The sequence below is a fragment of the Mytilus galloprovincialis genome, chromosome 8, assembly GCF_965363235.1.
Source record: "Mytilus galloprovincialis chromosome 8, xbMytGall1.hap1.1, whole genome shotgun sequence".
Lineage (NCBI taxonomy): Eukaryota > Metazoa > Mollusca > Bivalvia > Mytilida > Mytilidae > Mytilus > Mytilus galloprovincialis.
The window spans coordinates 1,205,052-1,222,752 of record NC_134845.1 but is presented as its reverse complement, the minus strand read 5'-3'; the positions used below and the strand labels follow the sequence as shown (position 1 = coordinate 1,222,752).

The following is a 17,701-nucleotide window of genomic DNA, read 5'->3' as shown; positions in this document are numbered from 1 at the left end:
GGACTATTACAAGGGTTGCGGAAACAAATGATGTCTGACTTGCAAACAAATACTGGATACCCAGACTTTTAACAGTCACTCCACTGGCACAGAATACACCATATTTTGCAATGTTAATTGCAAGACTTCAAATTTTGTGTATCTCTTACAGTGTAAATGTGGTAAACAGTATGTTGGCGAGTCAGAACAGCCGTTTCACAAACGAATGAACGGCCATCGTAGCGACTACCAATGTAAGCCAGACCTCCCTCTCAGTTGACATTTGAGATCCCCTGGCCACACTAAGGTAGATCTCAATCGACTGACCATTAAAATCATTGACCACAACTCTGCTTGGTCTACGGAGGATAGATTCGCTCGGAAAAGATTTTGGATAAGAAAATTAATAACTTTGGCACCAAATGGGATAAATGAAAAGATGTAGTTCGACTCCGTGTAGTGCTTCACATCCAGGTTATATTACTTATTATAACAGTCTCTGTTTCTTTTTCCTAACCTTTTTCATTTATTAAATAAATTTGTTGAAGATAACAATTTAAATTGCTTAATTTTTTGAGGGATGTATAAGTACCAAGCCACTTTCTTCTAGTTAAACTTAGTCAAAAATTATTATTACATTTTAACGGCCGTTTGTTCGCGATGTTTAAATATTCAGACTCTGTTGTAGCTACTTTACTCTGTCAATTTCAAATATTTAGATCGTTCAGTTCTGTCTATTTGGTAATTTTACAGACGTTATCATGCTTAAACATGTTATACCATCTAGTAGGGTGCCCAGTATCGAAACAGAAGTCTAGTTAATGAGTTTAAGTTAACGGATAACACACGGCTATATTTATATGCAAACTATAGGAAAATCATTATATTTTCCAATCATGAATGTCGTCGTAAGCTCCCGTGGTTACGTTTTTCAAAATTTTGTGGGTTCTTGGGGTACCAAAGATACCTTATCATACAGGCCATCTTCAATACGAAAATAAAATTATTGCGTTCTGTGTTATTTTTTCAAACGATACTTATCATTAAGCTTAAAATTTAAATTTATCATACAACGAAAGCCGAAAAGATTTATATAACTTAAGTATAGGTACTTTAAAGTTTTAGTAAGACTATTTTTTAAGCTGAAATTTACCACATTTTGAACGAAAGAAAATTCATTGGGTGTAGTATTAATCGGTGAGAAGAAAATAGCAATTTAAAACACAAATTTAGTGATAATTCTGTCTTTTTTTCAAACACGCCTTTTCTCGTGCCGTTAATCGTTTTGTTGCTTACACTATCAGGTCATTAACTAGGACCATTGTCACTTACTTCATTTCTCTTGTTTGCTTGTTGTATGGTTAATTTGTATAATTGGAATGGTCCAGTTAGTTTGAAGAGCGTTGTTTTGTAATTTGAAATATTTTTTTTTTCACGTATCAGACCCGGAATATGGCACACATTCACAGTCCCATCAAGCCCAAAACGAATTAGGACTGAAATACAATGGGATAAGTGTTATATGTCAGGGTTCTTCTACTGAATTGCTTATAAATAAGCGAAGAACTAGCACACACAAAATCGTTATTGAGGCTATGGGAGCACGGAAAGATTTTAGCTTATTGCATGATGCTTCAGACCAAGACCATCTTTGTACTGATGATTACATTGATTGATTGTTGGTTGCAGACACAACTGCAGTTATTTTATTAGATGAATCAAGTTCTTGTGCGTCTGTAAAAGTGTGTCATGCCATATATAGAAGGTCGTCAAATTCCTGACTGGAAAAAGTTTCTTTGAGTCAGTGAAAACCATCAGGCCTTAATCAGATTTTTTGTCGAATCGATTGTTCAGCATCATGGTATATCAACAGTTACTATGATACATGAGGAAGTCATATTCTAGATAAGGATACTTCCAAAGACTCTAAATCAGCTCAGCAGGAGTATTCAGGTTTTAAGAATTATTTTGCACGCCTGGTAAAGTAGATGCTCGCATGATTTTACTTGCTATTCGTGTAGACAAAGAGTTCGTGGTGAAATGAATCATGGTAGTATAATAATAAAATCATAAGATACAAATGTTCTGATCGTATGCGTTCATGCAGCTTTCAGCATACGCATGAGCTATGGTTTCAAACAAACTCATCATAGATACACTAGTAGCACGATTTCAGTCTGAAACGGTCAATTTGGTCTGATCATATCTTAATTGACTGGATTTACTGCTAGATAAAAACGTTCAGATTTATAAGACCGTCCAGGCGCCGTTCCAATCGATAGTCTCATCAGGTAAATCGGTCCGTTAAGGCATGTCAAGATTGTCAAGACTGAATCTTCTAGCGAGCTGTTTACACCCGTTAAGACCGTGTCAGACCAATTCAGATCAAATTTCAAAATTTACATTAAAAATTGTCAGACCATGTTTAGATCAGTTCAGTATGCCGGTATGATACCACGAGTTACGCCACTTCAGCTTGATTAGTGCATTGTAGATTAATTATATATTTATTTGAAGTTTAAGTATTATATCTCTCGAATAAATAATAATGCAAGGACGCATGTTAATTATATACACACAAACATGTTTGCCATACATTTAACCTTAAAATGTTGTGAACCCTTTGTAAACATATTTTTCGTATTTGAAAATTAGAAACGGAAAAATCTTAAACGTAACCTAAAAAAAGCGATGTTTGAATAGTACGAATTTATATTGGTTTAGAATACAATACAGATTAAAATCGATTAACAGGTGAAACTTCTGATCTGTGTTTTTAAAGAATAGGTACAAATATATGTTTAATATCGATAATGGTAGTTACATCTGTATTTGGATATCTCTCCATTCCAAAATTTAGTACTCACAAAAACATTATTTGTGGATGTTTTTTTCTTATGTTTCTTCGAAAACGTCTTTTTGTGAATTTAATCAGCAACAAATTAAACTGGCTATTTTTTTTAGTACCATACATGTACAATATTTGTTTTTTTTAAACGGAATGACCTATTTCCTTCCCCTCTTATTTCCTCCGGTCCAGGAAAATTATTTGACATCAATCAAATGCTATTTTTTTCACAAGATCTACTTTGGAGCAGAATCTCGGACTTATACATTTCTCTAAAAGCCGAAGCATACAGTTCTTAAATTTGTGTATTTTCTTAATTACCATGTACATGTATGAGGATAAGAAAAGGTCACCATTTATAAAGATGAAAATAATAGATAGTTGATGTAATATAAGGAACATATTAATTGATTGTTTCGTTGTTTAACATCCAGTGGCAAATATTTGATGCATTTAAGGCAGGCAAATATTCAGTATAAAGATAAATGGTAAAATAAGTAAAATATATAGAAATATAGAAATGATGATCTGAGCTCCCGTCCCCTAAAGAAAACTCACTAGTACTTGCATATATTCATCTCTAAAATTAATCTGGATCCGCCCCTAGTATATATGGCGTAAATTAAAAAAACCTCCGTTTTAGTTAAAATGCTTGAGTTCAATGGCACGTGCTAGTAATCAACCGGGTCAACAGGTTACAAAATCAATGATCCATAACGCAAGAAATAAATGACTATTTTACAATATACAATACAAAGGTACCGTACGGCTAAAAGTTAAAGAATTGATGAATTTGTGTATACGTAAACTATTAGTATTTAAGCTGTTGATGTTTGACCGTCAGTTTCAATATATATACTATGTATGTTTTATATTCAATAACATAATGATTCTGAATATATTATAGCTTAGTATGTGTAGTTTAAAGATCTTTATACAACATTAAATATTTCTAAACCCTATACCAAAAGATAATGCTAAATATTTGAGGGCTGCATGGCAAAGGAGAGCCTTTAAATTGTGTCAGTTATATGAAGTGGTTGGTATTTGTATTCTATTTATTTGGCAAATTGTATCACTATTCGTACAATTTATATATCACAACAATATATACTATAAGTTGTGAATTGTGATTAATTGTTGGTTGCTTACTGTCCAGTGGCAAATTATACATGCATGTTCAGGACCGGAACTGTGGTTTTATGACATCGAACCCATCAGTATAGTGTTCATGCGGTATAATATTTAAGAGTAACTTGAATTTCAATAACATGAACATGAATTTTGAATAAATCTAAATATTACGGGAGCTAGACGCATTGATCACACGGACTTCATTTTTTTAGGTCCGTAGAAATACCGCAAAGGACCTCCTTAGTGCACTAAGAACAAAAATATGCACTAAGGACCTGATGAATGATACAACTTTCACAAAGGACATGGCATATAGAATTATACTTTGTAAAAATTCATAATTTTAAATTCTATAATTATATCTTTTTTAATTAGAAAGTTATTTAAGTCATCTAATGTTTTCTCGACATGTGCCTCAAATAGTTGATTGTCACCTCTAGTGTAATTGATAGAAAATCATGTTCGCTCAACCTTGACCCGTGTATAAGCCGCTTGTATACTAATTTACATGTATATGGTATTTCAAATTGTTCTCTTGTTTTTTTTTTCGTTTGTTTGTTTCTGCCGTTTTTATTCTGTCTGTTATATTTTTTACTTCTAAGATAATAGCGTATTTTCAATTCTTTTCAGTTTGGGAATTTTTTATCCTTTTAATTTTAAAAAGACAAATAATTGTGAACACTTCACGGAAAGGTGAGGATTGATATTTCGTTGCTTAACGTCCATTAGCCAATACTTCATTCATTGTTCTGACGTCAGGAACCATACCTCACAGCAAGGTTTTTAAAAGGATAGAACACAGGCAAATGCAAAAAGATTCTATTGAATATCTTTGCTGCCTAGGTCTCTATATAAAGATATATTATGTTTTATGGGATACTTAACTCCTTTTCTACAAAAACAAATATATTCAGTTTTAATGAGGTTTTAGTCTGATCTAAGTTTCATTTCTGTTGATAAGAGGCAGTACCAAAACATGTTTATCTTTAAAATGTTGTCAGGTTAAATACATATAGGGTTAAACATACAAACAATACAACAAAGGCAAAGTAAACACAAAATTCATTTTTTTTTATTTTTCTTTAATATAAACTTGAAATTATACCACGCTAAACCGTTAGGGTTATTCAACAACAACCATTAATTAATCAATAAGTAACAATCGAAAGACAATTGTTTATTGGAATAGGTTGATTGAACATGATGATTCGGGTCACGTGCGGAGTGGCACGCGTTGAGTAAAACGTCATTTAACTTCAAAATTACAATATTATCTATTGATACCTAACTTTATAGATATGAGGTATTAACCCATATCCTCTTATATCCATGTTCTTTGTGATCTTCAAACATCGTTTTAGTGTCTTTCGTGCAAAAACTTTCTTCATAGTGCACAAAGAAGTCCTTTGCGGTATTTCTACACACCGGTTTTTTTCTCTCTGATTTGTCTTAATAAAAAAATGTATTTTTCTCCATTTATTTTATACTTTTGTAATACTAGCAGAACTGATTTGGGTGCACATTTTTATGAAATTTTACACAAATTTTTGACTCACTACACTCACTAGAAATTTTACCATTTTGAACAGTAACATTCTCCTTTGCTGGGACCCATATAATATCATCAAAGTAATAAAGTACTGAACATCGGATTACTGCAAGTTCTTGTCTCAGAAATAAATCACATATATCTAAACCTGTAAGCATGATTAAATAACAGCATTTTTTTTGCATGCTGTCATTGAACCATGAACATGAGGTCAGGTGCAATGGACATATAACAATGTATAATGACAGACTGAAACATCATAACATACATGTATTAGCTACTAGTATCTGAATACAAGATACATGTAAGAAACATCAAGCTTTTTTAGCTTTTAAAATGTAAACTGTATAAAAATAGCATACATCATCATGCCCAGATTATAATACCTATTTCTTGCATACAAAAAACTTTCATGACTTTCGTTTAAGGGTAGACAATAAAATGATACTTTGAAGTACATGTACTGTTTAATATCTTCGACTTCTAGTATAAAATGCCAGTTCCAGAATGAACAGTAATTTATAAGATTATCAAAATACATGTAGATACATTCAGACTATTAAAAGTAGAGCAAGCTGTCATTTGACTCTAACCAACAACCATGCCATGGATGTAAAGCTTGTCTAGGTTGGTAAAAACTTCCATGATCATGCATATGACGCTAACCAATACTGACGGACCGTGACAGACCCTCATGGAAAGTCAAGGAGGTTTAACACTCCCTGGTGGTACATGTAGCCAACAATAGCAATGCCAGCATATACATTCTTATTATATTCAAATTCTTATTTTAAATGAATTATTATCCAAAGTGAATTCAGATATGATCATGATGATGCACATTAGTATTGACAATGATTGATATTCACTGAAACTATGAATTTCCATTATTCCAATTTTCTATTCTAAATGAATCAGAATAACTATCCAAGATAATCATGGAATTAAGATATAATGCACTACCAATATTCCAATAAAACTATGAATTCTCTTTATTCCAAATTGTTATTAACTTGTTTCAAATGAATAATTATCAAAGGTATGCACTGTCATCAAGAAAAGTAGTATTTCTTATGAATTGTAAGTTTGCTATAAAATCAATCACAATTTCCTTTTTGTCCAATCAGAACATCCCATCAACATCATGGCATAATGCAGACCTGTTAGTCCTATCAACGTTATTTCCGAACGCAATAAGTAACACAAAGTAATGAATGAATCCACCGTTTTACAATTTACAGCTACAGGTACAAATGAGTTACTGTATGAGAGTATCTTAGTGACACTATATATTTCCTAAATATGCATAATATGTGCTGCTTCATAATCTGGCTGGAAATCATGCTCAAACCAATGTAAAATCTTATCTACAAAAAGAATAATATACATTAAGAAGTAAGTACTGAAACTCATCTAATATTGTATTTACTAACTTGTATGTATCTACATACATGAAAAACTAGGGCAATCCTAATTTGATTGACAACAAAGTTCAATGATGTAAAGAAATGAATTGATGACTTATACAATTTAATTTATAAGTCCCTTTTGAGAAGAAGAATATAACTTTTTTTTTAGGTTTATTTCTAAAAAGAAATGTTTTCTCTTTCTACATTTAATGTTTTCTTATGTGTATACTTCATTGAAGGGTTGCTGTCTAATAGAGGCTTTAGCACTATAGGTGTAACACCACTAATTCGGGCCCGGCCAGAAAGCACATACCAGAAAGTAGTACATATTTAACACAAAATAGTTCCTACGCATGGACATAACTTTCAAAATATTTAGAGTATTTTATTAATTTTGGTATCAAATGAAAGCTGCATGACTGGTGATCATTGTAGAACAATTTTTGACTGATAAATTTGAATAATAAAAAAATGGCATGCAATTTAAAAAGGAGGGTACATTTTGCCTTTTTGTCAGATCGGAAGTACCTGTTTTGGTACATCCGAAGTTCCGGGAACCAGTTCTTTCTTATATGCAATGTAAGGTATGTTGATTTTTTCAGTACAGGACACCAGAAGGTGTTGCTTTGACATGCAATGATTGTCACTTTATTTGAACTTAAGATAAAAGAGCTGTGACCACTCGAAATTGAGGAATTTAACATAGAAAGCAATGGGGCCATTAATTAGTGGTGTACTTCCTATACTTGTTTTGATCAATTTTTAAAGTCAGACATATTTATTACTCTTTAAAACACAACTAGTAATTTCTTTTGGTCATTTTAATAGTAAATAAATTACTGTAACAAAGATTCGATTAAAAGATGAAAAAAAAAAAAAAAAATGAAATGCACTGTTGCTACGTATACCCCATAGACTTTTCTTTTGTAAAGTGCATATATATACATGATATATGAAAGAGTTTTGTGTCATGAATGAATAAACTGAATAAGCCGTTAAAATTTTGAGAAACCTGATAAATATTCAGTAGTATACTAAACCTTGAGATTAATTTGACATCTCTAAATGTTACCCAGTATACTTTTTACTTTTTCAGCTTGTGTTTTAAATAATGCTTTGCAGTTTGTTTACCCCAGACTACACATTTTCTTTATTTTATACAAGTATTTACCCATTTTCATGTTGATATATCAAAATAATACTACTTTTAAAACCTATATTTTTTATAAATATATATATTCAAAATACTAAAATAAAATTACATCCTGGTGTTTCATATTTTTCATAATTTTTAATTAAATTAAATTATTAATATATCCACAATTTGATAGGACATTTGAAACTTGTGAACATCATTATACAATCTTCTTTTATACTAATGCCATTGTAATAGTCAACCCTCAAGGCAATAAACTGTTAGTGTTGTGTCTTTATCTCTGTTTATTACATATAACATGTATATATAAAAGAAGTCCTGATAATTACCATTTCAGTGTTAACATCCTGATTATTACCTATTATAATAGCACATTTACATGGTCATGAATTGGGTTCAGTAAATATATTTTTATAATTATATATTTTCAAGTTGAATTATAGAATTTTTAAACCAAATTCTGAGACAAAATTTAGGTAACTAATTCCATTTTGTGCCAACTTACCTGTATTCTGTAATACAATATCTTTAATAAAAATCATTAAATACTCAAAATTTAGACCAGATTTACATTAAAAAAAATGCAGGACAAAAAGCTACAAACAAAAACAATTTTGAGATTATTTTTCTTTGACCATGAAAACACTTATTTCAATAAGTAAATTTTGTTTTCCTTGAACTATATTTATATATATGTGAATCAACTTTGTAATTAGAATTTATTCAAAAATATCAATAATGATCAACTAATTGTTATCAAAACAAAATGTAAAAGTGACTAGATAGTAAAATGGCTTCATTCTGCCAAGAAATATATTTTTTTCATGATTAAATTTTGCTTTAAATATTTTTTACAAAAATATTTCAACTTTTCTAGTATATTCAAACAATTGTCAACAAATCATGTGTACAATTGAGAAAGGATGTTCTGTCCTGTGACTTTTTGTCCTATCAAATTTGTAAACTTTATCAGTCCTGTGACTTTCTGTCCGTTTACCTGAAAAATATGCTTGCCATACAGAAAGATTTTTGTATTTGTTTTCCCCACATACTGAATGTTTTAAAACAGGTGTATATAAATTATAAATATAATAGAGAGACAACAGCCAAGACCAGGCAAAATCTACAAATCAAAGCGCGAAAGCGCTGTAAAGGCAGTTAATTACAGGTCGTGTGTATTTCTAGTCCAGTTATATCATTATCTTCCATAGTACAGAGGAAGTTTGTAGTATTTAAGATTAAGAGTTCTCTTGTCCCTAGTTCACCTATATTCATAGTCTACTGTTTCAGTATATTTTCTGTACCTCGCCATGAAATGCATTTTTAAGACATAAAAGAACTTTTCCTTATTAACATAAATAGACAATTTAACATCTACATGATCTATGAAGTATTATCAACATGTATGCACCTGAATTTTACAAAAAACAATCTAATCATGCTTACAGCGAATCTATTGTCTACAAGCAACAACAAATAATTTGGAATTGTTTGTGTTTGAAATCATTGATATATTAAATTTATCATGTTTATCAAAACAAAAATTAAAACATAGCATTGTTATTTTACATTATTTGAACTGAAAATTTTATTTTTGTACCAGGTACATACAATTGAGACATTTTTATGTAAAAAGAAAGAAAATGTGTAATATATGCATATTGTCCAACAAAAAATGAAGATAAATCAGGAAAAAAACATCATTGTAGATATATACATCATTATGATAAAAAAATCTTCAAAGTACATTAATTACATTGTCCAATTGTTTGCACAAAGTTATCAAGGTATTTAAACAAATACAGTCAATACATTATAATCTACTTTAGTCCATTCTGAGGGAATTTAAAACATCATATTTACACTATACCTTTATTTACATGAGCAATATTTAAAACAATTAAAAAATGACTATCATTGCTGAACCTTGAGGAATGTCAAATACTTTCACTATGGACCAAACAATAACTAAAAGTTTTAGTTGTACAGTCATTTTCTGACTAAGTGTGACTGTTCATACGAATGATAGCGACTGTCTTTTACAACTTAAACCTTGATTGTCAATGACTGTTAGTTAGTAAGATTTACATACAGTGATCATTCTGAGGGCTGTTAAGAACTGTGTTGTGTAAATCAACACACAAAATTGCAGTTCTTAACCGTTTTGTTTTTAAAAAGCAGACCCGTAGGTTAACAGATCATGAATAACTGCCATTAACAGTCCAGATAAAACTTTTAAAAGATTGTCAATGCCACTCACAGTTGTGGCAAGATAATGACTGACGGTTTAACAGGTCCATAGTGTGTTTATGTGGATTCCTCTGTAAAGTTGTGTCAAGATCACATGGTACAGGACTTATCTCCTCTTTACTGCCTTAGCCTTTGCTTGTTTCTTTGAACCTCCGCCAAAAAGTCCGGCAAACATTTCTGATAAGTCAGGTAAATTAGATTTATCATTTAATGCTTTCATCTGGTTCTGCATTTCCTAAAATTACATATAACAATAATCATCAACAATATTCAAATGTTGGTTCTGATGCAAGCTTATTGCTTATTTCTTCTAAATTGATTCATATCTTACTCATCTTAACCAGTCTAATTATTGGATATTTTTTGAGACTGTAAATTGACCAATATTAATGAATGTGCATCAATTTTTATAAAACAAACTATCGTTACGTCGAAGGTTACGTACCAGTTCTAGCTATAAAACAAGATTTAATCCACCATTTTTTACATCAAGACATACTTGTACCAAGTCAGGAGATGAGTAGTTTTCTATTCGTTTGGTGTATTTGACTTTTGTTTTTGCTATTTTATAAGGGATTTTACATCTTGCATTATCATCTGTTCATTTTTTCACTTTTTATTTGTCTTCATCCCTTGTATTTCGTTTTAAACATACCTGTTGAGCCTCAGGATCTGCTGCATTCATTAACTTGGGTAATACCATAATCAGTAATAGAGGTAATACCATCGTTAATACCTAAAAATAGAACAAATCTAATAATAGTCCAAACTTACAAAGGTACCTAAAAATAGAAACAATTATACCATAATCAGTACTATAGTGCCTAACAAGATTTTGTGAGTTAGACGAAATTGACCTTAATACGATCGTATTGACTTTTTTCCTCCAAAAATAGGTAGATCGGACATATTTTGACTTTATTTAATGACCTCCTTAGTTTGGGATTAATTGTAATTAGCATGTTCCTATGAGGACTGAAAAATGTTGTTTTTTTGTAAGATAAATAATAATTTAACCTGGCGTAGCCGTGTGTAAAGTGTATTTCGGAATATCTCTCCGAAAAATAACTTGTTGATTGGAATAAAACGTCTTATTTGCAAACTTTTTCTGTTTTTCTCCGCAATTGACTATTAAAAAATAATCTATTTGGCAAATTTTGTGAAAATAGGAGAATTGGCGATTCTTACCTTTCATACCTATACTTTCATTGATAAAACATAACATGGAGTCATCCAGTGTCCAGTTTGAGGGTCATTTTAGTTACCGTCACATTCATGCACGTTCTGTTTTAATCAATAGTCATGTATGAAAAGCATGAACAGTTTGAAGGTAAACAAATAATAACTTAATCCAATCAAATTGCGTAATATTCAATAACAATGACCGGTCCACATTATAATAAGTAATAGGGGTAAACTGGGTAGGGAGAAATTGTAAGATATTCAAAATTTATTTTTTGCAATATAACTAATAAAAATTTGTCAACCAAAAGTTTTGCTAAAATTTCATAAACATGTCGTTCTGTATTAGTACAGTTTTTGGATCTTTCATTTATGTATATTTAAGGCCATACAAAGTTTGGGCTTCAAAAGTCCACACAATTATTGACTTTATACAGAAAATTTGTCCTTTTAAAACATAAAATGTTTCCAAAACAATACGTTACTACAAAGTAAAATCATTTCTCAAAATACTGCAAAAACTTTCATTTCGATTAGTACAGAAGTAATGTCATAAAGTGCGTTGAAATAAACAGTGGTATAGCAAACATCAAATTCCCTCACAAATTCTTGTTAGGCACTATAGAGGCAATACTGTTGTTAATACCTAAAAATAGAACAAATCTAATAATAGTTCAAACTTACAAAGGTTCCTAAAAATAGAAACAATTATACCATAATCAGTAAAAATTGTTTCTTCCCATATTCTCTGATGTATGTATAATTATTTCATACTTATTTTGTGTACAAAGGTAAAAAAAACTTCTCTCCATATTAACTGATTAGGAATGTTATTCAGACATTAATAGATCAATGTCCATTTTTTTTTTTTTATTTACAAAGGATTGTATCTTCCATAATCAATGATGCATGACTGAATATTTATTTATTTTGTGAACTATTTTTCAGTCAATTCACTGAAGTATGCCTAAAAAGGTTAATACTCTCTCATTTACAAAACATCTGAACAAAAGTTTAGGAACCAGGGGTATGTCAAAGAACGTCTCGTCCTTTATCTAAAAAAGTTCCTCAGAAGATTCCAATACCTTGTTGATAAATATTCCGTATCAACTTCACAAATATTACACAATGGTCTTGTAGTCAGGTAGTATAGATTATCCTAATTATGTGTTTTAGAGTTAATGTTCTTTGATTTGTATTGGTAAATTATTTTCCTTCACAGTTTAGTCTATTTTTGGTAATATTCTATTGGCGGGGCATGATACCAACATTCTATTATTGTGCTATAGTAATTTTTTGTATTCTTGTCTTTCGATTTTGTTTATTTGCTTTGTCTATATGCCACCATCATGTATGCCATTTGGTGTTTCTTTGTTGACATATTAGTTTGTTTTATAGTTATCAAGATTATAAAATTAAAGAACCTTAGTGAGCACACTCATATACCCCACGTCCCCACATTGTCATTGGAGAAATTAAATAAGTTTAAGAAAAGAAATTGTATAAAAAAATATTGAATAATAATTTCCTGTCAATATGCGCATTTACATCTATATATATAGTATATCCTTATTATCTACAAAATATCATGAAATTCTGTTGTGTGGTTTCAGAGGATTTGAGATGACAAACTGTTGAAGTAGTACATTTGTACTTTAAAGCAAATAAGTTCAAAGACTGTAACTCCTAGAAAAAAAATTGAGCTTAATTTCCTGTCGATATGCACATCTACATAGTATGTCCTTATTATCTTAAAAGGTTTCATGAAATTCTGTTGTGTGGTTTCAGAGGAGTTGCGATGACAAACTGTTGCAGTAGTACATTAAATTAAATAAGTTCAAAGGGGCGTAACTCCTAGAAAAAAAATTGAATCGTAACTTCCTGTCAATATGCACATCTAGATAGTATGCCCTAATTATCTAAAAAGGTTTCATGAAATTCTGTTGTGTGGTTTCAGAGGAGTTGTGATGACAAACTGTTGCAAAGTACAATGAAGCAAATAAGTTGAGAGGGGCGTAACTCCTAGAAAAAAAAATTAATCGTAATTTCCTGTCGATATGCACAACTACATAATATGTCCTTTTCATCTAAAAAGGTTACGTGAAATTTGTTGAGTGATTTGTGAGGAGTTACGATGACCATGATGACAAGAAACATGAGAAACAGGACTGACGGACAGACTGACTGACAGACGTTACGACTGACGGACAGGTCAAAAACATTATACCCTCCGCAACTTCGTTGCATGGGGTACAATAATGTTGACTGCTGATAGACAGCTGTACTCCCAATGTTTGGATTTTTACATACAAAATGTATTATGTCTGTTTGATTTGTTCAAACATTGTTAACTAATCATTTACTTATATACTGTGTATTCATTTCAGGTACTGTATCAGTCATCCTTATTATTAAAGCTATAAACCTAGGAAGATGTTGACTCTCATTTATGACTGATACTCAACTAACAGCTTAACCACAGTGAATTTACAATGCCAGTTCTACAGTGCCCTATAGACGGCTGTAATTGGAAATCTCAGGACCTGGATGAAGCATTTGCTGCTGCTCTAACCACTGCTCTACAGATTCATGACAGAACCGTCCACCCACCTCTGGCTCAACCGTCAACGCACAAGTTAAAATTAGACCCACCTTCTATAGCCACAGGATGTGATCCAGATCAATGGTCTGCATTCACCAGACAGTGGAAGATGTATAAAACAGGGATGGCGATCACAGACAATGTCTTGCCTACAGCCCTTTTCTACTGCTGTGACACTAATCTGCGTACAGATATTATGCGTGACCTTCAAAGTGATGTTGCTAGTATGCTAGAGACAGATCTTTTAAAGGCAATCAAAAGGCTGGCTGTCAAAGAAGAAAGCACACTTGTCCAACGCATAAAATTGAACAGGATGACTCAATCACCTGGTTCAAATATCAGAACTTTTTTGGCCAGTCTCAGAGGCCAAGCATCACTGTGCCAGTATAAAGCAACGTGTAAAGAATTAGGTTGCAACCATATATTTGACTATAGTGATGAGATAATAAAAGACAAAAGGTATTGCAGACCCAGAAATTATGTCTGACCTGCTAGGTGACTCCAAGACAGATAGAACATTAGAAGAGACTGTATCATTTATTGCTCAGAAAGAGCAGGGTAAAGTCACAAGGAGTGCAGTAGGAGATTCAGCTAGTGCTATGAGTGCCACATGTAATACTCAGAAGCGACCACAAGTAGCTGGAGCCAAATGTTGGGCTTGTGGTGGTCCTGCTAATGGACAGAGGATTGATCGCAAGGCCAGGTCTAGATACTGCGAAGCTTGGACATTCACATGTTCTTAATGTACAATCAAAGGTCATTACACCAAATCATGCAGCAAGTGCACTACCTGTGGCGTATGGGGCCACCGTGATGCATCTTCTAGAATCTGCACTCAAGGTAAGGGCCACAGGAACCCGCCCAATCAAGGGAAATCAACCAAAGACCAAGAACAAGAACAAGAACAAGTTGGTTATATCTATGAGCAGCTGTGCACTACATCTGAACAGACAAACCAAGTATCACGTCTTGAACATCACATATTTGATGGACACTGGGTGGCTAGACCCTCAAAACCACATCCAATGCTCCTGGTGAACATGACACCCCTACCTGAGGACCATTCATCGTTTGGACATCCCATTCAAGACACCTCTCAGCTTAAGACAATCACTATATCCATGGTGGCTGATACAGGATGCCAGAGTTCAATCATACCTTTACAATCTGCAAACAGTCTTGGAATAACAGAAAAGGATCTCCTTCCAGTAAAACTTGTGATGCATGGAGCTATAAAGGAAGACCTCGGTGTAATTGGAGCAGTCGCAGTAAGTGTTGCAACAAAAGACACTACTAGCAGTGCCATGTCAACACGTTTATTGTGTTATGTCTCTGATACCATGGAAAAAGCTTTCATTTGCAGAGAAGCACTCATATCTCTGGGAATTATTCACACTAACTTTCCTAATGTATCAACAGTCACATCCCCAAACATTGATGCATCTATGGACAACTCTGAAGATGTAACCTGCTCTTGTCCTAGACGTCGACCTTCACCACCACCTGTTCCCACATCTTTACCATCCGGTCTGAAGGCCACAGAGGAACACGTAGAGTCACTAAAAGAGTGGCTTCTTGATTACTATGGTGCTACAACATTTAATGTATGTGAACATCAACCTCTACCACTTATGAATTGTGAGCCTCTTCAACTCCATGTTGATCCTAATGCCACACCGGTAGCCGTCCACAAACCAGCACTTGTTCCTATCCATTGGCAGGATAAAGTTTATGCTGATCTTGAGAGGGATGTTCGCATTGGTGTACTGGAACGAGTAAGTCAAAACACACCTACAACTTGGTGCTCAAGAATGGTTGTAACCAGCAAGGCTGATGGCACTCCAAGGCGGACAGTAGACCTACAACCACAAAATCAACATTCTGTTCGGCAATCACATCATGTCCCAAGTCCTTTTAATCTAGCTGACCGCGTCCCTCAAGGTATGAAAAAACAGTGACAGACGCTTGGAATGGGTACCACTCAGTGCCTATTCGTGAAGAAGATCGCCATTTCACAACATTCATCACACCATGGGGGCGCTACAGGTACAAGGTTGCTCCACAGGGATTTATGGCCAGCGGTGACACTTACAATCAACGATTTGATGCTATAATATCATACTTCAACGACAAGGTTAAATGTGTGGATGACACATGTATGTGGGCGAACTCCATTGAAGCAGAATTTTTTCAGGCATGTGAATGGCTCGACCTGTGTGCTCGTAACGGCATTACATTAAACCCAAAGAAGTTTCAATTTGCTCAAGACACTGTCAATTTTGCAGGACTTACAATCACCCCAACAAACATACGACCAAGTACTTAGTTCCTAAATGCAATTAGCAACTTCCCAACACCAACTGACATTACTGGTGCAAGAGCTTGGTTTGGGCTAATAAACCAAGGAGCATATGCATTTGCAATGGCAAGACAAATGAAACCTTTTCGTGCTCTATTGAAACCATCCACCACATTCTGCTGGACAAATGAATTAGATGAAGTATTTCACAAGTCAAAAGAGATCATTATTCATGAGATGAAGGAATGTGTTCGTCTTTTTGACCCTGCTCGTATGACATGCCTAGCTACCGACTGGTCTGTTGACGGAATTGGATTCTTTTTGATGCAGAAGTACTGTCAGCAGGGAAGACTCAAGAGTTTTTAAAGGCCTGGGGAGTTCGTCATAGACTTTCATCAGTTGCAAACCCACACGCTAACTGCAGGGCTGAGATAGCGTTAAAAACAGTAAAACGCATGCTGGTGGACAACATTACTGCAGTTGGATCTCTGGATGTTGACAAATTCCAGAGAGCCTTACTAATGTACAGAAATTCTATTGACCCAGAGACAAAAGCATCACCAGCATTGATTCTGTTTGGACGACCCATTCGTGATGCCATTCCCATACTGATGGGTAGATATTCTCCACATGAAACATGGACTGAGTTAATGTCTCATCGAGAGATGGCTCTTGCCAAACGTCAATAAAGGGAACATGAACGGTGGAATGAACACACTCATCACCTGCCAACACTACAGGTTGGAGATCATGTATACATACAAAACTTCGTAGGCAACCATCCCAGGAGATGGGAACGTACAGGAACAGTTGTTGAAGTACGCCAATACCACCAGTATGTTATACGTGTAGATGGCACAGGCCGAGTAACTATCCGCAACCGCCAACACCTTCGAAAGTTCACTCCTTTTCAAACCAACCAAACACAAGGTACTTTGATGGCACATACTGCAGTTCAACATCAAGAAGTAATCTTGAGCTCTCCATCTACACCCAAGACGACACAGCCACAAGTGCCCAAGATTCCAGTGTCTTTATCACCAACAAGAATCTTAAGTCAACCAGCTGCATTGAATGAGACACCAATTATAGTCCCCACTCAAAAACAGTCGACGCAGACTCAGACAATTCAACAGCCTTCACAAATAGATTTGGACCAGTCATTCTACCAATACCTGAACCAGATGTACCTTCAACGTCTAGAATACCACGTGCTCTATCCCGTCTTCAGCCACATAATAAAGCTGGAGAAAAGGAACTATTGACACCACGAAGACCGAGCCACCGCAACAC

At 33.6% G+C, this 17,701-nt stretch overlaps 1 protein-coding gene and 1 long non-coding RNA gene across 2 annotated transcripts in view; one reads left to right on the top strand and one right to left on the bottom strand.

The window, feature by feature from the left end:
- LOC143084847 (uncharacterized) overlaps positions 1-17,701 on the top strand; it is a 167,520-nt gene that overhangs the window by 124,988 nt on the left and 24,831 nt on the right. The window lies entirely within an intron of this gene.
- LOC143084842 (endoplasmic reticulum membrane protein complex subunit 7-like) overlaps positions 10,281-17,701 on the bottom strand; it is an 11,441-nt gene continuing 4,020 nt past the window's right edge. Inside the window, exons 3-4 of the mRNA XM_076260900.1 lie at positions 10,981-11,061; positions 10,281-10,560 (exon numbers count right to left, since the gene is read on the bottom strand). Of these exons, the coding sequence (XP_076117015.1) occupies positions 10,432-10,560; positions 10,981-11,061 (210 nt within the window). The 3' untranslated portion in view covers positions 10,281-10,431. The remainder of the gene's footprint in view (positions 10,561-10,980; positions 11,062-17,701) is intronic.